Genomic DNA, 25,480 nt, shown 5'->3' with positions numbered 1-25,480 from the left:
CCCCACAAGCCTTGCCGTTTCAGAGATGCTCTGACCCAGTCATAACAATTTGGCCCTTGTCAAAGTCGCTCAGGTCTTTACTCCTGCCCATTTGCATCCAACACATCAACTTCAAGAACTGACTGTTCACTTGCTGCTGAATATATCCCACCCCTTGACAGGTGCCATTGTAACAAGATAACCAATGTTATTCACTTCGCCTGTCATTGGTCATAATGTTTTGGCTGATCGGTGTATTTTATTACCAAGATGCAATACCTCACTTGTGTTCAATTTATTTGCCAGTTAGAGGCCCAGTCAACATTGTCGTTTCCTTGTAATTAATTCTTGTCCTGAAAGATGACCAGTCACGCCAAACTGTACAATGTTTTTCAGTTTTATGACTTGGCACATTAGACGAAATGTGTAGGAAGGAACTGCAGATGCTGGTTTAAACCGATGATAATCGACACAAAAAGCTGGAGTAACTCAACGGGTCAGGCAGCCTTTCTGGAGAGAAGGAATGGGTGACATTTCAGGCCAAGACCCTTCTTCACACACATTTGACAGCAGCTTCATCAACAGGGACTTCTGAAGTCTCCAGTTAATGGATTTTTTTAAGGCAGAGATAGATTCTTGATTGGTACAGGTGTCAGGGGTTATGGGGAGAAGGCAGGAGAATGGGGTTGAGAGGGGAAGATAGATCAGCCATGATCGAATGGCGAAGTAGTCTTGATGGGCTGAATGGCATAATTCTGTTCCTATCACTTCTGAATGGACCACACCACCAAAGCCCAGCTCTACGGGGAGATTCCACCTCTGACCGAGAAGATCAGGTGGAGAAGGATGAGGCTCGCTGGTCATTGCCACTGCCACCCAGAAATACCAGCAAACAAGGTTGTCCTGTGGGAACCCACCCGTGGAAGACGGAACCCGGGACGACCAAACAAGACCATGCTGAAGACATTGACGGAAGACGCATACGTAGAGACAAAAGAGGAGCTTGCCAGCTGTATGGAGGACAGAGATGTGTGGGCGTTCGTAACCGTGCCCGTCGGAAACCAGCACCGCTGCCTCGCTAATGTTTTCAACGATTTAAATTAATTAATTAAAAGCTTCTGAAGGTAGCAGTCAGTGCAGTCAACATGTTTTCCACAAAAACACAGCAAAAAGATCAGCTAACGGAAATTAATTTTCACAAAAGGAAGGAAGGCAGGTTTCAATGATGAAGACTATGATTCCATGACGACTTACCCGACTGAGTCTGGAAACAGCCAACGAGACGCAGGTCTTGAATTCATCAGGGTTCTTCTTGCTCAGACAAGTGATAAGACTGGTCGCTGCTGTTACTACACCCTGCAATGAATAGACACTCCTGTGAAACACATGTAACACATGTTTAACACATGTAGATGCTCCTGCCCTTAACTCCCTGAAGGTGGCAACACAAGCAGATAGAGTGGTAAAGGAGGTATACGGTATGCTTGCTTTTAACGCCGCCGGCCACGGGAGCCAAGATCGTCCCGTCAACGGAAGGTTCGAGGCCCCCGACCGCGGGAGAACACAGAAGGGAAGAAGATTGTACTTTTTTTCGCCGAATGTGGAGGAGTCACTGTGGTGGATGTTCATGTTAAAATGTATTTTGTGTGTTCTGTTGCTTTTTGTTGGTATGACTGTATGGCAAATTGAATTCTTCGTAATGTTGCAAAACATACTTGGCTAATAAAGTATGATTATGACTATGATTTATTGACACGTAGTCAGGAAGTCACAAGCAGCTTTAAGGGGATTTGTTTAGACCGCATCTGGAGCATTGCTTACAGCTCTGGTCGCCCCACTACAGAGGAGTGATGTGTGGATTACAGGGTATTAGCCACAGGGACCGACCGCTTGGGCAGACTTGGATTGCTTTCTCTCAAACGACGGAGGTTGCAGTCGAGGCCTGATAGAGGTACGTAAGATTATGAGAGGTATAGTCAGAACCTATTTTGCAGGATGAAAATATCAAATGCTGGAGGCATAGCTTTAATGTCAGTGGGGTAAAGTTGAATGTAGAAATGCAGGGCAGGGTTTTTTTTTTAAACAGAGGGTGATGAGTGCCAGGAATATGCTGCTATGGGTGGTGGTGGAGGCAGATACGATAGTGGCTTTTAAGAGACTTTTGGATAAGCTCCTAGAAATGCAGGGAATGGAGGGATATGGGTTGATATGGATTATGTCCAGGCAGATAAGGCTTGGGCTGAGCATCATGTTCAGCACAGACATCATGGACCGAAGGACCTGTTCCTCTGCTGTGCTGTTCACTGTTCTATAAGGCTTACACAATACAATCATGTTTGGTCAGTATACCTTGATGTTTCACACACTGTCCACGCTGCCCTAGTGTCACTAACAGATCCCAAAATCAGCAGCTCTTCAGCCTATTCCATGTCCCCAGATATAATGTTAAACCCTATTTTCCTTTTCCAGATATTCAAGTATCAACTGAACGATCATGGAATTATTTTATCAGGGACTTTTGAAGCTTTGTTCAGACTTCAACAAAAAGCTCTATGAGAGACCTTGACAAATGCAAGCTCTTCACAATATTGGCCTGCAAAGCAACAACAGCCCTTCAATACAAGTAATACAAACAAAAAGTGAGTTGGCAAGGTGTACATTTCAGCCTCATTTCTATACATCAGCGTTTTCTCATTTTAGGCAGAGAAGAACAGGGCATTTAATTCTACTTTAAAGTTTCAATAGAATTGCATTTAATGTGAACACCACGCTTAACTAAAATCCTAACGACTAACTTGCTTATAATTTTGGAACAGCCAGTTTCCACTTGTGACTCCAGAGAAAAGATTCCTTATAACCTTCAAAACCCAAGCCCAATTCGATCATCAACTCATGGTTCCAGGAGGCCACGAAAGCTACACTCCAGTGCATTTTGTGGCATTACCATCGTGATAAATGGGATCGTCTCACAACAGATACGGCGGCTCAAATTAGGGAAAACATCAGACACTGGAGACCATCAACAGCAAGAGATATCTATTCCGCAAACTAATTTCATGACCCGACATAAATCCCTTATTCTAGCGTTACATATTAACACGAGGAACTAACAGTATAGAAAAGCATGCACGAGTTGATCAGCCATAGTTTTTTTTAAAATCAGGTATCAATTCAACAAAGCTGCAGAGGAATGCTTATGGGTCGCATGGGTGCCGGAGGTCGGAGGGGCCCAGAGGGTGCCGAGATCAGACGCGTTGCCGAGAACAAAGAGGGATGCGGCGTGTGGGTGGGTGGGGCACCGAGAACAAAGGGGGACCATTGGGGACTAATGGAATATTTTGTAACTTTGTCGACACCAGATATGTCGTGACTTGGGTATGCAAAACAAAGGATCTCACTGTCACATGTGATAATAAAGTATCGTTTATTCACTCGTTCACAAGGTACAGCATGCCAAAATGGGCCCCACAATCAGAAGGTCAGATCAAAAATTCTACCTTGCTGGCATAACCAATTTTGAACAGCGGAGAACAATTAAACAGTTCACAGGAGAAGGATCCAAGAACATCATCTTCCTCAACGAAAGAGGTCCGGCACGAGTGCCACGGACAATGCCAAAGCATTTGTGACCACATTCAACTGGAGGATTGCAATGGCTAGTCCGCCTTGGCTTCCTTATGAGATGCCCAGTCTACAGTCAGTTTGATGCTTCACAATGTCAAGAAACAGGAGACAACACAAGATCCAGAAAATATTATGGGACCAGATATCTAAACTTGTATGGCTGAGCCAGCTTCAACTACAGACAAACCCGTTCCAGTACAATTACAACCCCTTTTGAGTTCTGCCGGACCCACATGACTCTAGACCACACCAGTCTACATACATGAGCTTTTGGAGCAAAGAGCTAATTTTTGAGGAGAGTTGAGTGCTCTTGACTGGAGAATAAGGAACTCTGGCATAAATTGAAGTCAATGGGCAAAGGGAAAACACTCCATTTGTTGGGAGTCATATCTTGCACAAAGGAAAGCGATTATGATTGATGGTGGGCAACCTTTCCAGCCACAGGACATAGTCGCTGCTCTGTTCACTGTACCAAGTCCAAATACCTCTAACTCGATTATTAATGAGAGTTCTTCCACATAGTCAGAAATGCACTAATGCACCAATGGTTGCACAATGGATAATTCCATTCTGTAACTCATCAGAAAACAAAGCAACCCATGCCTGCGTGCAGTGAATCCCAGATAACATTAAGGCCTGGACTGATAAATAACAAGTAACAGGTAGTGTAAGAAAATAACTGCAGATGCTGGTACAAATCGAAGGTATTTATTTCACAAAATGCTGGAGTAACTCAGCAGGTCAGGCAGCATCTCAGGAGAGCAGGAATGGGTGACGTTTCGGGTCGAGACCCTTCTTCAGATTGAGGAAGGGTCTTGACCCGAAACGTCACCCATTCCTTCTCTCCTGAGGTGCTGCCTGACCTGCTGAGTTACTCCAACATTTTGTGAAATAAATAACAACTAACATTTGTGTTACAAAAGTACCAGGCTATTAGTATTTCTAATAACAAGGTGACAAACAACCTATCATTGTCCTTCAACGGAATACAGTTGTTTGGTCTTTAGATTTTTTAGTTTAGTTTAGTTTAGTTTGGAGATACAGCACGGAAACAGGCCCTTCAGTTCACCGAGTCCACTCAGACCAGCGATCACTCCGTACACTATCACTATCCTACACACACACGAGGGACAATTTACAATTTCACCACGCCAATTAGCCTGCAAACCTGCTTGTCTTTGGAGTCCAGGTAGAAACCGGAGCACCAGGAGAAAACCCACGCTGTCATCATATGAACCTTCGTACAGGCAACACCCGTAGTCAGGATCGAACCCGGACCTCTGCCGCTGTGAGACAGCAACTCAAACATTGCGTTACTGTGCTGCCCCCTTCATATTCCTTGCCTTCAACTTCCTGAAGTCACCAATGACCAGAAATATTACATAAAGACTGCAGCTATAACATCGGATCAGAGGCTGGGATCCTTCAGTCCAAAACGCCGCAGCGAGACTCCTGACGCGTACCCGTAAAAGGGAGCACATCACCCCGATCCTGGCCTCTCTCCACTGGCTCCCAGTAAGGTACAGAATCAATTTCAAGCTCCTCCTAATCACATATAAAGCCCTAAACGGGCTTGCCCCCCCCCTTATATCAAAAATCTTCTATCCCACCACTCTATCTCCAGGTCCCTCAGGTCGGCCGATATGGGGCTACTGACTATCCCGCGGTCTAGGCTTAAGCTCAGGGGTGACCGCGCTTTTGCGGTTGCAGCTCCAAGACTGTGGAACAGCATCCCTCTTGCCATCAGAACTTCCCCCTCCATCGACTCCTTTAAGTCCAGGCTCAAAACCTATTTCTACTCCCTAGCGTTTGAGGCCCTCTAAGGGAGCGCTGTGAACTGTTTATGTATGTGCTGTTATGTTTATGTGCCATTGTATGTTCGTTTATTAGTACCTGAACTGATGTACAGCACTTTGGTCAACGTGGGTTGTGTTTAAATGTGCTGTACAAATAAAATTGACTTGACTTGAGCAAACGGCATACTTCTCGCCATCCCAAAGCCCTCTCGCCATCCCAAACCCTTCCCTCCATCTCCATGGAACGTCAAAAGAATTATGGAGTTCTCTCTCTATTTGTCTGGAAGAATACAGCCGCAACAGCATGCAAGGACCTGGAAGCAATCCCACTTCACAAGTACCACGGTAAACACTCATTCACTTCACCACTGGCAAGCTGTGGGTGCAGTGTGCACCGTCTACAACTGCAGCTGCTCGCCTTTGCTACTCCAACATTACGGGCCACGTAAGCACATACAATCCGACTTGGAAATATTTCACCGTCCCCACGATCAAATCCTGGAACACTGTAGGCTGCAGCGTTAATTGTGGGGGCACTTTCACCAGAAGGACTGCAGTAGTTCAAGGTGGCCACTCAAGCAACGAGTCCTACCCTCAACAACAAGGACTACATCCTGAAAAATCAACAAAGGGCAAGGCTAGAGTATCCTGCACCAAGCTGCCCACCTCCAAATGCCCTCACATCATCTGCGAGGCACATCCAGATACGATGGAATGCTCTCCACTTGCCTAGACTAGTCCAACTCCACTCTCACCTGCAAACCATCTCTCACACTTCACTTTCTTTCCACCAGTTATACACCTGCATGGATGCTTGGTTTTTGAAAATATTCACAACTAGAGCAAAGGACATGGAGATCCGATGGGAATGAAGACTCGAGGTACAGGTTTGGCCATGATCCCACTGAATATTGAAACAGAAATGGGTTCAGGGTGCACGCTCCTGTTCCTCAGACTCCTTCTAACGCTTAAAATGAATGAGACCCCATCGCCAATTAACATTTCTCCCCTTTGATGAGTTGGGTAATTATAGTTTCTGGCAGAAGAACCACCAAATGTTGGGTCTTACTGTTTGGCACAGCTCTATTTTGCAATGGAAGAAGAATTTACTAAATTAATCAATTTATACAAAAATAAATAAAAGCAGAGATAACATTATTTACCAGATGTTGGTCATTCAGTAGATGCACAACTCGAGATGTCCACTCTCCCATGGGCACCAAATCTGGGGAGGTTTTGTAGAGACGCAGCAGACACAGGGCAGCACTCTGCTTCACACTGTCCATCGTATCACTGGCAACACAAAGTCAACAGATTCAAGGTCAGAAATGAATGCGGCCGTTGAAAGTAAATCAAAGACCAACGAAGATGCTGGAGATGCTAAATTACTAAAACAGAAATGCTGGAAACATTCAGCAGGTCGGGCAGTATCTGTGGAAAGTGAAACAGGAAGGTTTCCGGTCTTTGCCAAAACTGGAAAAGAAGAGATGGGAAGATAGTTAAGATGCCGAGAAGGTGGCAGAAGGATCGCTAGGACAAAGCGAATATATGTGATAAGACAAACAAGGGTTACCATAGGTACAAGTTGTAGGGACCATCCAATTAAGTGGGTTATAGGAGTTGTTCGAGGGGTAATATTGCAGGCAGAGACGTGTAATGGGCACATTGACGCATTAAATGTTAATTCTTTGCACACATGCTACCAGATCTGCTGAGTTTGTTTCCAGCATTTTCTGTTTTTACTGCTTTGGAACGTGCCTTTGCACACAAGAAAAAGAATGCAATAAATCGGATGTTATTATTAAATGTAATATTTAGTTAAATGAAGTAAGATTTTCACAGTAGGCACAGAACACATTTATGCGGATACTCAAGGTCACATCAACACTCCTTGACCAGTCTCAACATTGGTTAGTCAGTGTAATGGCAGTTTCTATACCTTCTCAAAGTCCAACTTTGATAGCCATTACTGCTCGGGGATGGAATGGAGGTATAGCTTACGCACACACCGCACTCAGAGATAACAAAAACAAATCTTCCAAACGCTGTTTCTTGATTAATTGGTGTTTATTAAAGTAGCACAAATCAAAAGAGTAATTCATAACTTTCCGTTCTTATCAACTGTTTCTTCGTCAAACAACACAGTAAAGGTCGGGTGGTCGTTGCCGTGTGGTCGTGGTGGTTGTGGTTGGCGTGAGTGTGGTCCTTGTGAGTGTGGCTGGCGTGAGTGTGGCTGGCGCGAGTGTGGCTGGCGCGAGTGTGGCTGGCGCGAGTGTGGCTGACGTGGTAAAAAACTGTACTCTCTCCATCCTCCAAGACTAAACTGTCTCTATGGCTACGCTAGCCTCCTCCCATGTGGACACTCCACATTACCCATCAAATCACACCCACAAGCATGCAAAAAACACAGAAACTAGAAATATTAAACATAGCCATAATACAATGACAGTGACTAATTTAAGCGTAAATGGCTCCTACAGTCAGTATCTCAGTAGTTCGCACCCCATTCTGAACCAAATCTCTTATTTGTGCACACACTAAAATATGGACCCTCCACCCACCCCAACAAACACCTGGCAACATTACAAAATGCTGGAGTAACTCAGCGGGACAGGTAGCATTTCTGGATAGAAGAAATGGGTGACGTTTCGGGTAGAGACCCTTCTCCAGACTGAGATTCAGGGGAGAGGGAGACACAGAGATAAGGAAGGATAAGGTATGAAAACAAGGTATCAAAGTGAATGGTGATTCAAGGAACATGTAAGATACATCATTGTTTGCTAGGAGAAGGTAACAATGAAACATACCATGATAAAGTGTAATCGGGGGGACAGTCAGACTGGTCGGAGAACTGGGAAGGGGATGGGATGGAGAGAGAGAGAGGGAAAGCAAGGGTTACTTGAAGTTAGGGAAATCAATATTCATACCGCTGGGGTGTAAGCTGCCCAAGCGAAATATGAGGTGCTGTTCCTCCAATTTGTGCTGAGCCTCACTCTGACAATGGAGGAGGCCCAGGACAGAAAGGTCAGTATGGAAATGGGAGGGGGAGTTAAAGTGTTTAGCAACCGGAAGATCATGTCTCTCCTTTTTAATGAGTTGCAGGTGTCTCATGGACTCCTGGCACCCTATAGCCAGGCCCCCTAACGTGCTGAGTATATTTAAACAACATTTATTTTTCCTTTTCACCCAATATTATTGAAGTATTCCAAAACCCCTGCCCACCTTTCCCAAATAACAAGTGGATGAACAGCGGGGGCTGTTAAGTGAGGGGTTCACACACATCAGGTTAGGAACTATTGCTCAATGTTGTCTCATCAAACACTTCCACGACTGGTACAGAGTTAAACAATTCATCCATTTCCCCACTTCTGAAGAACAGGTCTTGGTATTAATGTTCTAATAGCATATAGCTATTTCTTCATAGCAGAAATTACTCAACCTCTTAGGTGGAAATGTTTATTAGGAGTAGGGCGGCACGGTGGCGCAGCAGTAGAGTTGCTGCCTTACAGCGAATGCAGCGCCAGAGACTCAGGTTTGATCCGGACTACGGGCGCCGTCTGTACGGAGTTTGTACGTTCTCCCCGTGACCTGCGTGGGTTTTCTCTGAGATCTTCGGTTTCCTCCCACACTCCAAAGACGTACCGGTATGTAGGTTAATTGGCTTGGTAAATGTAAAAATTGTCCCTAGTGTGTGCAGGATAGTGTTAATGTGCGGGGATCGCTGGGCGGCGCGGACTCGGTGGGCCGAAGGGCTTGTTTCCGCGCTGTATCTCTAAATCTAAATGGAGAATTGTTTAAATCTGCTTCTTATGAACAGAAAAAAGGTTGAAGCACTCAATTCTATTTTCTACAGCACCACAGCAATCACTTTAGAGAATGTATTTCATCACAAATGAAAATACAAACTGCAGACTGCAGTTGAAGGATTTACATACCCAGCCACCAGGATTTTGGGAATCTCAGAAGCAAATGCCTCTGCCATTTCCCTGCTGCCGACATTTGCGATGCAGTGCAGAGCGAGGCACATGAAGATAGGGTTACGGCTGGCCAAGTCGTTCTTGATGGCATTGTTAATCAGACGGATCAGCTCACTGTTTGAGTTTACCAGTACAGAGATGAAAAGGTAGCCCTGAGAAGACAAAACACACGTCCAAGCTGGATTCACAAAGAATTGCCACAATACAAATGATGACCATTGGAGTCTTAGAAGATTTCATGCTTGACATGACTAAACATAAGTTGAAACTTTGAGGAAATTGTAAATGAACTACAAAGGTCCTGTTAGATAACACAATTTGGATACTCTGACGCTCGATGTTGAAACAGGGAAGAATCACAAACTGATCTTTAATGTGCAAGCTTTGACAAAGCTAGGGCAGCATAGTGGCACAGCCTTACAGTGCCAGAGACTAGCGTTCTATCCGGACTATGGGTGCTGTCTGTACGGAGTTTGTACGTTCTCCCCGTGCCCGCCTGAGTTTTCAATGGGTGCTCCAGTTTCCTCCCACACTCCAAAGACATACAGGTTTGTGGGCTAATTGGCATGGTAAAATTGCAAGTTGTCCCCAGTGTGTGTAGGATAGTGTTAATGTGCAGGTATCGTTGGTCGGCGCGGATGCGGTAGGCTGAAGGGCCTTTGTCACGCTGTATCTCTAAACTAAACAAAATAAACTAAACTTTTAGTTACCAGGAATGAATTGTTGGCACCTTTGGAGACTTGCTACACAAATTTTCCAAAAGAGATAAGATGAGAGAAAGCACAATGGAGTATTCATTTAGATCAAATCATGGTACGGGGCTTAATGCTCAGAGAATCAAATAGTGCACGATAAATAATCATTGATATACAGGAGAAATCTCTGTGGCCCATGTACCAGGTTCCGCACAATTGCAATGACTTGTACACCAAAGTACACCCCATCAAAAACCTAGGGGGCTGAATATCAGGAATTAATGCACACATCAATAAATGAGTTGATTTGACATGCGAATGTATACACTTTGGAAAAGGTTAAGAAAGCAGCTTTCCCTGCTGTGTACTTAAATAGGTGACACATGATCATTTCATTACTGTGGGTAGGACTTCACTGTGCTCAAACTGGTTACAACCTCTCCTTGCACACAACAGCGAGCACACACGTGTTTTGTGATATCAAGGAAAGTATTTAAAGGAATGGCCAGTCTTAAGCGTGTCTGTGTGCAGCTTAATTATGGAATCAGTCTGGCTCTGTTGTCCTCGTTAGTTGAGGGAATTGTGACCCCCCCTGTTTTGAGTTGAAACATCGGGCACAACCAGATTTTATCGGAGATCTATTTTAGAGGAGATCTTATCGAAACGTATAAGATTATTAAGGGGTTGGACACGTTAGAGGCAGGAAACATGTTCCCAATGTTGGGGGAGTCCAGAACAAGGGGCCACAGTTTAAGAATAAGGGGTAGGCCATTTAGAACTGAGATGAGGAAAAACCTTTTCAGTCAGAGAGTTGTGAATCTGTGGAATTCTCTGCCTCAGAAGGCAGTGGAGGCCAAGTCTCTGAATGCATTCAAGAGAGAGCTAGATAGAGTTCTTAAGGATAGCGGAGTCAGGGGGTATGGGGAGAAGGCAGGAACGGGGTACTGATTGAGAATGATCAGCCATGATCGCATTGAATGGTGGTGCTGGCTCGAAGGGCTGAATGGCCTCCTCCTGCACCTATTGTCTATTGTCTATTTCATAAAGATAATTCTGAATCAAAACTCTTGTTGAATAAAGCCACGAGCTTTTCCGATCTCTGAACAGTGAAGCTGAAGGGGGTTACAAGAGGAACCAATCTGTTGACTGGTGTTTACCAGACCCGTTTCCTTTCAATCTAACTTTCTCTGCATATAACAACCACAGCACCATGACCCTCCCCACAGTTCTAACCGAGCACAAATAAATACTTACAATCTGCTTCTCTGTGTACTTGTTGGAGCTGAGCAGATTGACTGCCTCCATGTGGCCAAAGTCGATGTCATGGCCAAGCAGGAAGATGAAGAGAAGCTTGCAAACATATTTCTTCTTACTGTAACCATCCAGTGCCTTGTCTCCTATACCAAAAAAAAAAAGAGTTTCTCAGAAGTGTACAGAATACCTAGCACAGCCACAGGACCATATCCCACATCAGGACGAAGTGGATGGGGAGGTTAATTAACCCAAATCCGTAATCCTGATCGCTCTGCAGTAACCTCTGGTGGAAATTATGAGAACATCAAGAGAGACTAAGAACAGACAAAGAGTGCTGGAGTAATTCAGCAGGTCAGGCAGCGTCTCTGGAGAACATGGATAGGTGATGTTTTAGGTCAGGACCCTTCTTCAGACTGATTGTTGGGTGGAGAGGGGGGGAGGTGAGGGGGCAGAAAGAAAGCTGGAAAAGAGGCAGAGCAAAGCCTGGCAAGTGACAGATGGATACAGCTAAAGAGGTTTTTGATATGCACATGGTTCGACAGAGATGAAAAAACAAAAAGGTATGAGAAAAGGTATCCTTCTCTCCCGAGATGCTGCCTGACCTGCTGAGTTACTCCAGCATTTTGTGAATAAATACCTTTGATTTGTACCAGCATCTGCAGTTATTTTCTTATACTATATGAGATGATAAATGAGTTATGAATTGTAAAGCCAGAAGGGGGAATATCAGGGGATAAGGGGAGGGTGGTCAGGAGGGGAGAAATAGGAATGGATCTAGGTGGGTCACAGAGAAAGGGGGGGGGGGGGGGGGAAGAGAAGGAGTTTGGTTAGTTACCTAAAATAGGAGGAAAATAACTGCAGATGCTGGGAAAAAAAATCGAAGGTATCACAAAATGCTGGAGTAACTCAGCGGGTCAGGCAACATCTCTGGAGAGAAGGAATGGGTGACGTTTCGGGTCGAGTCTGAAGAAGTCTGAAGAAGGGTCTCGACCCGAAAAGTCACCCATTCCTTCTCTCCAGAGATGCTGCCTGACCCGCTGAGTTACTCCAGCATTTTGTGATACCTAAAATTGGAGAATTCAAATGCTCATACCGTTGAGTTGAAAACTACCCATGTGGAATACAAGGTGCTGCTCCTCCAGTTTGCATGTGGCCACGCTCTGGCAATGGAGGCAGCCCAGGACAGAAAGATCAGTGTGGGAATGGTAACAGGAGTTAAAATGGCTAGCAACCGGGAAATCCAGTAAGCCTTAGCCTACCAAAAAAGATTTGGCTCTTCTGTAATACCTGTTCATTGAATAAAGAACTAACATTTGCTGCATTGGTTCTAGGATGTAGGGTTGCCAACTTCCTCACCCCCAAATATGGGACAAGGTGACGTCACCGCCCGCGCCCCACGTGACCTCACCCTGCCAGCGGCCACGTGCTCCCGCTCCACCAATGGCAGCTGCCCGGCCTGATGGAGCGGGAGCACGTGGCCGCTGGCTGGGTGAGGTCCCGTGGGGCGGTGACGTCACCTTGTCCCGTATTTGGGAGTGAGGAAGTTGGCAACCCTACTAATACGGGACAAGGGTGGTCCCGTACGAGGCAAACCAATTTAGATCAAAATATGGGATGTCCCGGTTAATACGGGACAGTTGGCAACCTGACTAGGATGTGAAAATGGTCAATTAAGCAAGTATTGAGAGGATTGTGCAGCATCCATAAAACTGTGCAAATATCCTCAGTCCCTTTGATGACAAATGGAAAGGAGTTTATTTAGATTTGTGGACTTTTTGGCCTCCCCCCCCCTCCCTCCTTCACGTGTCACCTAAATCCCAATCATGCCCTCCAAAGCCTCGTACAGATCAGGCCCTAGGCACACAGTTGACCGTTTCCCCCAACAGAGAACACATTTCAGAGAACAGCTGACTCATGACTATGACAGGAAGCCAGGATGTGCTGAGGGAAATTGCTGTGGTTTCTTTTCAGTTCCACGAGTTGGCTGCATTTATCCTTAGGTAGACAGGGTAAAGAATAACATAGGAAACCAAGAAAAAACGCTGACCCACTGTGTTTGGAGGAGGAAGTCAGCCCCACACTGACTGGTTAACTGCACCAGTTCTGCAGCTGCCCAGATTGCAGTGACCACCATTACAAAACCAACTCAGTTCTCCAATTTTAATACAATTTCCAATTTCCAAATTCAAGGACCTGCATTACACTGAAAACTGGTCTCCTTTCAGAACAGAAAACTGGTCTCCTTTTAGAAATAAAAAACAGGATATTCTGCTTGACAGATTTCTAGGTACATTCCCCTTGACTGAAGACAAAATACAACAACCTTTTAAAATCTTTGTAATTCTCCACTGACAGTTATTCCATTACAGAAATAAAACAATATGCTGGAAATATTCAGCAGCTTGCAGACAGAGAAAGAGTTAATATTTCAGGTTGAAGATTATTGATCAGTTCTTCACCTTGAAATGTTAACAGCTTATTTCTCCACACATGCCTTGAAAGTGGCGTCACAGGCAGATAGGGTAGTCAAAAAGGCCTTTGGCACATTGGCCTTCATCAGTCAGAGTATTGAGTGTAGAAGTTGGGAGGTTGTGTTGCAGTTACACAAGACGTTGGTGAGGCCACATTTGAGGTATTAAGTCCAGTTTTGGTCACCAAGTTATAGGAAAGATGTTGTCAAGCTGGAAAGGGTGCAGAGATTTATGAGGTCAGGTCTCAAGGGCCTGAGCTATGGGGAGAGGTTGAGCAGGCTAGGACTTAATTCCTTGGAGCGCAGGCGGATGCGGGGTGATCTTATAGAGATGCACAAAATCATGACAGGAATATATCGGGTAGATGCAGAGTCTCTTGCACAGAATAGGGGAATTGAAGACCAGAGGACATAGCTTTAAGGTGAGAGGGGAAAGACACAGAGGGTCATTGGTGTATGGAATGAGCTGCCAGAAGAGGTAGTTGAGGCTGGCACTATCACAAGGTTTAAGAAGCATTGAGACAGGTACATGGATAGGAAAGGTTTAGAGGGATATGGGCCAAATGCAGGCAGGTGGGACTAGTATAGATGGGGTATATTGATCAGTGTGGGCAAGGGGCTGTTTCCACACTGTACGACTCTATGGCATACTGCATGACTTGCTGAGTGTTAAGACACCCAATCACCCTCACTGCCACAAAAACAGAAATGGTGGAAGAACTCAGCCAGTCAAGCTACAACTGTGGAATGAGAAACCGATCAATATTTTATGATCAGTGGCCTTTCCTCAGAATACCTTAACTGGCACCTTAGTACAGATCAGTCAGGTGGGGAACCTTTGATTTCTGTTCTTTAATGCCAATTATGATGTGCTGGGAGAGGTTGGATAGACTTGGATTGTTTTCCCTGGAATGTCGGTTGAGGGGAGACTTGATAGAAGTATATAAAATTATGAGAGGCATAGACAGTCAGAACCTTCCCCCCCACCACCAGGTCGAAATGTCCAACATACAAGGTGAGAGGGAAAAAGTTTAATAGAGATGTGGGGCAAGTTTTTTTTTTACGCAGAGTGTACAGGCATGTGAGTGAGGTCAAAAAAAGAGGAAAAGAGCCGAGCGCTTGCGCGAGTAATACAGCGGGGAGGTAAAAAAACTGGGAACATTTTGAAAAGGATAGCGGAGGATCTCTTAAGGATAGCGGAGTCAGGGGGTATGGGGAGAAGGCAGGAACGGGGTACTGATTGAGAATGATCAGCCATGATCACATTGAATGGCGGTGCTCGCTCGAAGGGCCGAATGGCCTACTCCTGCACCTATTGTCTATTAGATTTGGAGGCACCACTATGTGAAGAGAATGTTGAAAAGCAATAGAATTTCTGTTTTTCAGTATTTGATCGTGACTACCTAATGCAAAGCAAATTGAGCAGCTTCAACCTATGTTAAAAAACATCACTTTCACAGATGCTGCCTGGCCTGCTGTGTGTTTCGGGCATTTTAGTTTTTTTTTAAATAGCAGCGTTTAAAAAATTTCAGCATGAGAAACAGAGGGCTCAGACTACGCTTGAAGTGGTCAAATTTAAATCTGATCTGCAGAAACATTTGCTTCAGTGAGCAAGTGATGAATCCACCAAACCACTCCCCGGAGAAAGAGTGGAATTTCCATTTGCAATTTCCATTCAAATGCAAATCAGATGTTTGATCTCACAAAACAAGATTCTGAAATCCGGAATGCCAGTAATCTGAGACAGGAAGCTTGACGAGCACAACTTGGGATTGGGAGGGATCGATGGCACTTTGGGTCCGTTGTTCCCAAAACTCTTCACCTCCAGAGGTGGTGAGGATGAGACGGAGTTTCTTCCCACAGGCCATCAGGACTGTTAACTTTTATAACTCCAGGGACTAAATTTTGTCTTCTCTATATTAACTTTATTTATATGCTGTAACTGTAATTATTTTTTGTGCACAATCCGCAGGCATTGCCACTTTCATTTCACTGCACATCGTGTATGTGTATGTGACAAATAAACTTGACTTGACTTGACTCTCATCACTGGTAGACAGATTAACAGATTAATCGACTCCATCACCCAACAACTCCATTATTACTGCATCATTAAAACATTTTTTTTAAAGGGTCTGAAGAAGGGTCTCGACCCGAAACGTCGCCCATTCCTTCTCTCCTGAGATGCTGCCTGACCTGCTGAGTTACTCCAGCATTTTGTGAATAAATACCTTACTGCATCATTAGACAATTAGGGTGGCACAGTGGCGCAGAGGTAGTGCTGCTGCTGCCTTACAGCGCCAGAGACCCGGGTTCGATCCTGCTTATCGGTATTGAGTTTGTACATTCTCCACGTGGCCTGCGTGGATTTTCTCCGGGATCTTTGGTTTCCTCCCACACTCCAAAGACGTACAGCTTTGTGGGTTAATTGGCTTGGTGTAAATGTAAAATAGTCCCTAGTGTGAGTAGGATAGTGTTAATGTGCGGGGATCGCTGGACGGTACAGGCTGGGTGGGCCGAAGGGCCTGTTTCCATGCTGTACCTCTAAATTAAACTAGGACAGGGGAAGGTGAAGGAAGTGAACCTTAGTCTATTTTTGTTTTGTTGCAATGTTGAATTGGAAGCAGGCTAGAGTGCCATCAAATTCCAGGTAAGGCACTACATTTTTATATAAAACATAGCACAAAAAGTAAGGAAATTTGTGTTTGGTAGATTATTTCTTTGTTGTAACAATGCTTCTTGGCAATAAATCTTATACCGTTGGAAAGCCTGTTTATTTCCCGTTTAAATGGTGCCACATTTGTAAGGAACATGCATTTGTGGGATGAGCAGCAGAGCTGAGTATATGGGTTGCGCCCATGAAAAATTTGCCAAATCTTCTCTGCCAATGCCAAACAGCTTATTCTGCCATTGACCCTTGTTCGGTGTTGTTTGGTGGATTGGATGATTGAAGTCTGAAGAAACAAGACATATTGGCAATTTAACAATTTATTCATTTAATAAACAGGAGCCACAGTAGCGTGTGGAAGAACCATACACAGCCATAACAGCCTGGCACCTCCTCCTCATGCTGGTCACCAGCCTGGTCACACACTGTTGTGGGATGGCATCCCATTCTTGTCAGCACCTGGGGGTACCAGAAGCTCAAAACAAGAGTCAATAGCAACAGCAGAATAAGCTGTTTGGCATTGGCAGAGAAGATTTGGCAAATTTTTCATGGGCGCAACCCATATACTCAGCTCTGCTGCTCATCCCACAAATGCATGTTCCTTACAAATGTGGCACCATTTAAAAGGGAAATAAACAGGCTTTCCAACGGTATAAGATTTATTGCCAAGAAGCATTGTTACAACAAAGAAATAATCTACCAAACACAAATTTCCTTACTTTTTGTGCTATGTTTATATAGGATTTTGGTATCAGTTTTTGACCTTTGCTAAAATGTGATATTTGCAGCAATAATAGTTGCAAATTAATCATTATGCTTGCAGATTTTAGGGAGGGGGGCTCGGGATAGTCTGATGCATGTTAATATTTTTTTTTTAAAGAATCCATTAGATGTCTTCGTTGGCATGAACATGGATAAATCTGATGAGATATATCCCTATTCATTCCATCCACAGATGCTGCCTGACTCCGTTGAGTCGCTCCAACACTTTCTGTTTTGCCCTAGATCGATAACGGTCTGATAAAGATTTTAAAACTTTTGCTGGCCGCAGCCAAGGTTACAGATGACTGAGGAAGCGGTAGCTTTGTTCAAGAAGGGTGGCAGGTATAACTGAAGAAAGACACAAAAAGCTGGAGTAACTCAGCGGGACAGGCAGCATCTCTGGAGAGAAGGAATGGGTGACGTATCGGGTCCCATAGGTGGAAAGTGAGGGTCAAGAGAGGGGATACGAGGATGGTTGCAAATTGCAAAGCAATGCTTGAAAACGTGGTGGAGGTAGGTACTTGGACATTAAAAGAATAGGCACTCACGTCACCAAAGCAAAAGATATGGAAGGCAATGGACCAAACCCTGATATATGGGATTAATATAGATTTTGATTTTTTTTAGATTTAGAGATAAAGCGTGGAAACAGGCCCTTCGGCCCACCGGGTCCGCGCCGCCCAGCGATCCCCACACATTAACACTATCCTACACACACTGGGGACAATTTTTTACATCTGCCCAGCCAATTAACCTACATACCTGTACGTCTTTGGAGTGTGGGAGGAAACCAAAGATCTCGGAGAAAACCCACGCAGGTCACGGGGAGAACGTACAAACTCCATACAGACGGCGCCCGTAGTCAGGATCGAACCTGAGTCTCCGGCGCTGCATTCGCTGTAAGGCAGTAACTCTACCGCTGTGCCACCGTGCCGTAATGGGTACTGGATGGTCAGTATGGACACGATGGGCCGAAGGTCCTGTTTAAAAGCCGTATAACTATGGATTACACTAGCTGTTCTACCGGGGACCCGAGTACAAGCACTCTGCCCAAAGATAACACGGTTAACAAACATCAGTGAACATCACGCACAATAACTAGTAAAGCTCCAGTAGAAGAAAGAATGAAGCTTCAAACAGACACACATGCACTCATGAACATGTTTTGGTTATTGTAAAGTCTTTAGCTAATGTTAACATACAGGCACCTCACGTTTTACACGCATGAGTTTCTGAAATAACACGCTTGTTTAATTAATACAAAAACCTAATTTACATGTTGTATTCTTGAAGTAACATACTCAAGTTTATGCCCGCTTAAATGTATGTGCTTAATCGATACTTTTTTTAATTATGCGCTGCTTTTCAAGAACGTAACCCCCCGCGTAAAACGCTGAACGTCTATATTTCATTTTACTTAAAATGTCCAGCATTGACCTCCTCCCACCCGATGTTATCCCGCCTTATCAACAAACTCCTGTTCCTTTCTCCATAACGTGTTTATCTAGCTTCCCCTTAAACGTATTTGGCTCAACAATTGCTGTGGTAACAAGTTCCACTTGAGGAAATAAGCACAGCCGCATATGATTTTTTAAAAAAAAATTGCGTGTTTGTTTCTCAAGTTCTGAACGTACTGTTCTTCTCATTAACTTCCAAAGCAGTGACAATTTCTGTGGCGATCTCCCCACTCCATTTCTCAATCAAGACTTCCATCTGAGTGCGTTAGTTTATCCACAAACTATCAGGAGGTGAATAAATGCGAATAGGTAATCTCAAACCAAGTTCACTGTGATTAGGGAGGATGGGGGGGGGGGGATATTTAAAGATGCGCAAATAGCCTCCATCTTGTGGTTTATTCAATGGTATGATTGCAAATGCCGTGTGGGCCAAGGAAGAAGGGTATAGTTTCCCCAAACTTGCTGGCTTGCAGCTTTTACAGCAGATTTTACACCATCCACTCTCAAGGTCAACACTAAGGCCATGTACTTTGAAAATACCTCGCGGAACCCCCAAAAAAAATCATACATCTCTTCATATTCTGCCAATTCTGCCCCTGCAGGCAATTGAGTTGGGGAATCATTGACTGGTCTGTGGTCAGTGACTAAAATCCATTCTATATCCACCATCTTGATCTCACTCTTAAGGAGCTTCCTATCAACAAATGGATGTACGTACCTTTGAACTTCGATCGGATGTTTGCCAGCTCTTTGTTTATGCGTTTAATTTCAGCTTCTTTGCTTTTACCTGGAAAAGAAAACGGAAACTAGTAACTAGTACTTGGAGCAGTGCGGAGATATAATAAGTAATCAAAATCACGAGTTTTGATAGAAAGAGTGAATGAGATTCGACTAGTAAGAGGATCACTAAGTAGCTAATGTGGATTTAAATTTATTGAACATAAATCAAAAAAATATTTTTAAAAATGTAATGATTTGCAACAAACAAAAATGTACAACCAGAACAGCGAAAGCAAATTTAACAGTAACAAAAAGGGATTGGATAACAATTTAAAAAAATAAAACAGGCAACTGGAACTAAATTTGATCGCTCTTCAGAGAACCGTCTGCATTTGGATTCCAGAGAGAAAAAGTATTTCAGTCAAAAGAATTTTCTTTCAAATATTAAGAAAGTGTAGAAAGACGTGACAGAGACACTGTTTCAAAACTTGGGTAGGAAATTGATCGGGTACCTTTTAGATATTTTTTTATATTGGATCAGGCACACTGGAATCTAGATAGACAGATGGGGACATGGAAGGAGGGGAGCATGTCCCTACTTGTTCTTTTAACTCAGATAACTTCAACTTGCATTTGGCTAATGTTTTTAATATGGTGAAGATAAGCCAGGTGTTTCACATAAACAGGATCAAACAAAATTTGATCAGAACATAGAGTATTAAGACTGGTGACCAGTGATAGATTTAAGCAGCCTTTTAAAACGATGGAAAGTAGAGTTGGGGTTGGAGGGGTTTAGAAATAACAGGATCAAAGGCAGAGGGAACTAAAGGTGTGGCACCAATGGTGGACCAAATAACAGATATGCAAGATGCCAGCATTGGCTAGATCTCCAAGGGCTAGAGGGCAGACAAAGTCAAATGAGTCAGGGACATCCTGAGCCAACGAGAACTGAAGTGCACCATATTCTGCTTCAAATCACAGACAAATATGCAGATGGGCAAATAAGAGGTTGAATGTATCAGACTAAATGTTCCACAAGTTTATCCAAGTGTTGTCCATCTAATGGCATCACAATAGGGAAGGGAGAACCTAAACTGGGTTTAGCATCGATAATAACTTGGTATACACATAGTTTACGTTGGTTGATGGAATTGCGAAATATTTTTCTAGTCTGTGGCAAGGGCAATTTAAAAAAAAGTGTTGATTCCTTCGAATTCAGTTAAATACTTTAAAATATATGAGTAATCAAAAAAAATTTTTTGCAAAATGCCAGGCTCAGTGCTAGATAAGAGTGACGGGGGGGAAATTAGCACTGTTTGGATTTTAAAGTTCAGCCTTAGACTACATACTGCATGCAGTCTATTGTCTGCCTCCATCAGATAAAAGCAGAGCCCAATGTGTCTTTGCAATACTGAAGGACTGCTGCATTGTTCAAGATATTATCTCTTAGACAAGATGTCTAAGTTATGTCTCTTGTCTGCTTCTTCCGAAGAATCTGACTAGAAACCATCTGTAAAGCAAGTTGGAGTTTTATACATTCTAAGAAAAAGATAGGAGGTAAGGAATTATCTAGGTCTCAAATTTTGACTGACAATTTCAGGACCACAGAGATGCAGGAAAATGGAAGTCTGCATATCAGCTTAGGATGAATGAGATGGAAGATCTCACAACTAAAACTTACTGCTGGCAGAGACAGTAAGTAACTCTCCTCCCTTAAGAGGAAGGGAGAGAATGCAAGCAGTAGTTTTTTTAAGTTGGAAAAACTTTTTTTGAAATCTTTCTGAAATATTGCCAGTAATATTGATTCCAGATTCTTGACCAGCAAAGTTTCAAAAAATTCCTCTGCCCCAGACATAATCATTTGATACCACTTTCAAGCAGAAATTCTGTGCCTTTTATGTTGTCATACCAACATGCAGATATCTCTCAAAAGGTCGGCACAAAAAGCTGGAGTAACTCAGCGGGTCAGGCAGCATCTCAGGAGAAGGAATGGGGTGACGTTTCAGGTCAAGACACTTCTGACCCGAAATGTCACCCATTTCTTCTCTCCTGAGATACTGCCTGACCCGCTGATTACTCCAGCTTTTTGTGTCTACCTTCGATTTGAACCAGCATCTGCAGTTATTTTCCTACATATCTCAAAAGGTTTGAGTGCAGTGGATTATTTTCAAGCAAGCATTACTTTCTTTCGGTTGCAGAAATTAGTTAAGTTGCAGGAAAAGGTCTATGCTCTTCCCCCAATAATGAACTTTCACTATCTGTGTGCTGCAATATACGAATAAACGTCTGATATTCCATAGAGCAGTACAAAATGACTTCAATACCAAACGTTTATGAGCCAAGCTCTTAGTTTAATACATCGGGAAAGGCAGACTTTTAAAATATGTGTATTTAAATGAGATCGAGAGGCGTTTATTCTACATTGTTAATAATTCCAGCTTTTCCAAAAGCCTGCTTTGTAAAAGCAGCAGGCGGTGGGGATTAGAGGAAAGGTCCCCAGCCAGAATTCTCATCTGCGATGATATCATTACGCACAAGTGACACAAAAATATTTTAACAAAACACTTCCAGCTGTATTACAGTAGTGAACAGAATATCTCGTGTCAGAGGCCCAGGTTAAGTTCCCAATGCTGAATTAGGCAGTAGGAAGTGTTAAAACTGGCCTTCAGGCTCCTGGGGTGAGGAAGTAAAATGTTACCCACAGTGGGGAGTGATGACCTGTTAGATAGCACATCTGTGGATGTTGAGTGACAACAGAGCTTCAGCAACTAATTCTGCCAACACTGTTGACCTGCACTCGACCATAAAATGAGACTCTCGAGAGCTGCATAAGAAGTATTCCGCTGTGAGCCGGTACCTCCAGGGAAGGGGAAAAAATTGGGGAGAGGGCAAGAAAACTATTAACCTTATTTTCTCAAGGAAGCTTTTTCCTTTTAGAAAAAAGCAATTCGATCCAGAAGAATCCACATCAAGCACCAAATCCCAGCAATAACTCACCCCAGACTTTTTACATCAACCATTTTAATCAGAACATCCTCTTCACTCAGTAAGCAGTAGGAAATGGAGCAGGCCTTTCAGCCGCTTTGCTAGCATGTGGGGCATCACATCCATTTCTAGAAAGGTGTACAGCATTGATCAAAAACCCAAAGATATAATAATAATAATAATAGATTTTATTTATATAGCGCTTTTCATATACTCAAAGACGCTTTACAGAGATTTTGAGAACATAGGGAAATTAATAAATAGATAAATAAGTAAATAAATAAATGAACAGAGAAAGGAGACAGAAGGTGAGGTGACCTTCAGTGGTTGAAGGCAGTACTGAACAGGTGAGACTTCAGCGATGTTTTGAATGTGGTGAGTGTGGGGGAGTCTCTAACGGTTTGGGGTAGTGAGTTCCATAGGGTGGGAGCAGCGATGGAGAAAGCCCTGTCCCCCCAGGATCTGAGTTTAGTCCGGATGTGGGGGGATAGGAGATTGGCAGCGGCAGAGCGGAGGGTGCAGGTGGGAGTGTGCCTGTGGAGGAGGTCGGTCAGGTAGGATGGGGCCAGGTTATGGAGGGCTTTGTAGGTTATGAGGAGGATTTTGTACTGGATTCTCTGGGGGATGGGGAGCCAGTGGAGTTTATAAAGGACGGGGGTGATATGGTCACGGATCGAGGTGTGTGCGAGTAGACGGGCAGCGGAGTTTTGAATGTATTGAAGTTTATTGATGATTTTTGAGGGTGCGCCATAGAGGAGGCTGTTGCAGTAGTCCAGACGGGAGGTGATGAAGGCGTGGATGAGGGTTTCTGCAGCTGTGGAGGAGAGGGATGGACGGAGACGGGCAATGTTTTTGAGGTGGAAGAAGGCTGTCTTTGTGATGTGTTTGATGTGTTTGTCGAAGGAGAGGGTTTGATCAAGGATGATTCCAAGATTCCGGATGTGAGGTGAGGTGGATACTGGGAGACCATCAATGTTGAGGATGAAGTTTTGGGTGGATTTGGTGAGCATTTTTGGACCAATGATGATGATTTCAGATTTGTTGCAATTGAGTTTGAGGAAGTTTGTTTGAAGCCAAGATTTTATTTCAGTAATGCAGTTTGTCAGTGTAGAGTGTGTGGTGGAGGAGATTGACTTGGTGGAGATGAGGAGCTGGATATCATCGGCGAAGCAGTGGAAGTTGAGACCATGACGGCGGATTAATTGACCAAGGGGAAACAGGTAGAGGATGAAGAGGAGGGGGCCAAGGACTGAGCCTTGGGGGACACCTTGGGGGAGGGGAGCGGTGGGGGATATCCCACACATCTGTCCCCGCAAGGCAGCCCTGTCATTCCTCGTAGTAACACACTCCACCATTCTCTCAAACAGCAGCAGCATCAGAATCTAACAGCTTTTTGTCTCGCTGTAACCAGATCTAAAACTTCTAGACTTACCGTGTCAACCTATGCCACTACAAGCATTTACCTTGCTAATGTGAATAGACGCACTGCACACTTCATGGTTGTAGTGTGGCATATCACCCTCCACAGAGAAAATAAACACCTAAAATCCAGCCAACAATGTTCCCTGCTTTCCAAATTGTCCAATGTAATTATTAGATTCCACATTTTGGTTTATTATTTTAAGACAGGTAATCTAATCCCTTACTCCCTGCTCAATTACCCACTGACCTCTATCCACACTGAACATAACACTACTGAAGATCCACGTTCATATACAAGTGGTATTTTAATCTGCATCTCAAAATCTCAGCTTCAATGTAAGCCAATCCCAAATTCTTCCCTCTTATGCATATTCAAACTATAAATTTCCTCACACTTTCCCCCAAACCTCTGCAGAATCTAAAGGAAAAAAATGCCAGTTTGGCACGAACTGAAGACCACCTACCTATACCTCAAGCCACAAGCTTTTGGCAAGAAGTTTTCACCAAGATAAAATGTAAACCTTTCCTATTCCACACGCAGCAGCAACATCCATAGCTTTCACCTTCCCCATGATCCACTCCTCTCCTAAATTGAAAACTCTGCTATGGCTCCGGAGATGCTGCCTGACTTGCTGAGTTTCTCTATCAGTCCGTTTCTTGCTCAGCCAGGTAGGTAGCACTTTCAACTTGGAATCAGATGGTCGGGACAAAACCCACAAAGACACGAGCACTGGGCCTAGACTGACAGCCCCAGAGAGTATCAAACTGACAGAGAGGATGTGATATTAAATCAAAACTCCCTCTCACCACTCAGATGGGGACTAAAGCCCCCCTGGCTATTATACCGAAGAGTTGGGAGCTCTTCCCTATGAATTACTAACTATGATGTGGAAAATATAGTTATTTAACACACCATCGATGCTGGCTCCCAGCAGAGCAAATCCGTCATGACGGGTCCCAAGCCGAAAAGTCACCTAATCATATTCTCCAGAGATGCGACCTGACCCGCTGAGATATTTCAGCACTTTGTCTCATCTGTAGCTCCTTATGGCTCCATGCCTGCTCACTCTCTCATTTCCTTTCAGCTTATCATCTCTCAACCCTCAAGCAAGAGGGGTTCCGACCTGAAACTTCGTCTATCGATGTTCTCCAGGGATGCTGCTTGACGCGCCGAGTTACCTCGGCATTTTGTATTTTCCGTTGGTATAAACAATCATCTGCAGTTTCTTGTTATTAATCTCAATCTAGCAAATTATTCTCTCTTTTCCCCATCAGCTCCCATTGATTCCTTCACTATTTACCCCCAGTGAAAGGGAATTTTTAGTAGCCAATTAATCTACCAGTCTTTTGGATGTGGAGGAAAACTGGAATATGGGGGTAACCTAAATGGTCTTAGTGCAAACTCCATCCAGACTGCATCTAAGGTCATGTTTGAACGTGGATGTGAGCTGACAGCACTAATCTCTGCGCCACTGTGCTGCCCATTGTGCGGACCAGCATTTATCTTTCATCGGACATCACTAAACCAGATAACGAGATCATTATAATACTGCTGTTCGGGAGAGCTTGCTGCTATTCCATATTTCTAACAGTGGTGCAGAGAATGTTGACAAGACTGAAACATTTTACTAACGAGGGACAGATTGGTCTCACTTTCTTTTTAACATAGAT

The 25,480-nt window shown here is 43.9% G+C and overlaps 1 protein-coding gene across 3 annotated transcripts in view; it reads right to left on the bottom strand.

Moving 5' to 3' along the window:
• Positions 1 to 25,480, bottom strand: part of LOC144611514 (AP-2 complex subunit alpha-2) — an 87,911-nt gene that overhangs the window by 57,350 nt on the left and 5,081 nt on the right. For all 3 annotated transcript variants that reach the window (XM_078430647.1, XM_078430648.1, XM_078430649.1), the window contains exons 2-6: positions 19,401 to 19,469; positions 11,326 to 11,468; positions 9,335 to 9,528; positions 6,563 to 6,692; positions 1,234 to 1,335 (exon numbers count right to left, since the gene is read on the bottom strand). In XM_078430647.1, the coding sequence (XP_078286773.1) occupies positions 1,234 to 1,335; positions 6,563 to 6,692; positions 9,335 to 9,528; positions 11,326 to 11,468; positions 19,401 to 19,469 (638 nt within the window). The remainder of the gene's footprint in view (positions 1 to 1,233; positions 1,336 to 6,562; positions 6,693 to 9,334; positions 9,529 to 11,325; positions 11,469 to 19,400; positions 19,470 to 25,480) is intronic.

Source organism: Rhinoraja longicauda, chromosome 40 (genome assembly GCF_053455715.1).
Source record: "Rhinoraja longicauda isolate Sanriku21f chromosome 40, sRhiLon1.1, whole genome shotgun sequence".
NCBI classification, from domain to species: domain Eukaryota; kingdom Metazoa; phylum Chordata; class Chondrichthyes; order Rajiformes; family Arhynchobatidae; genus Rhinoraja; species Rhinoraja longicauda.
The sequence above is the reverse complement of the archived record's forward strand: the minus strand, read 5'-3'. Positions and strand labels throughout refer to the sequence as shown.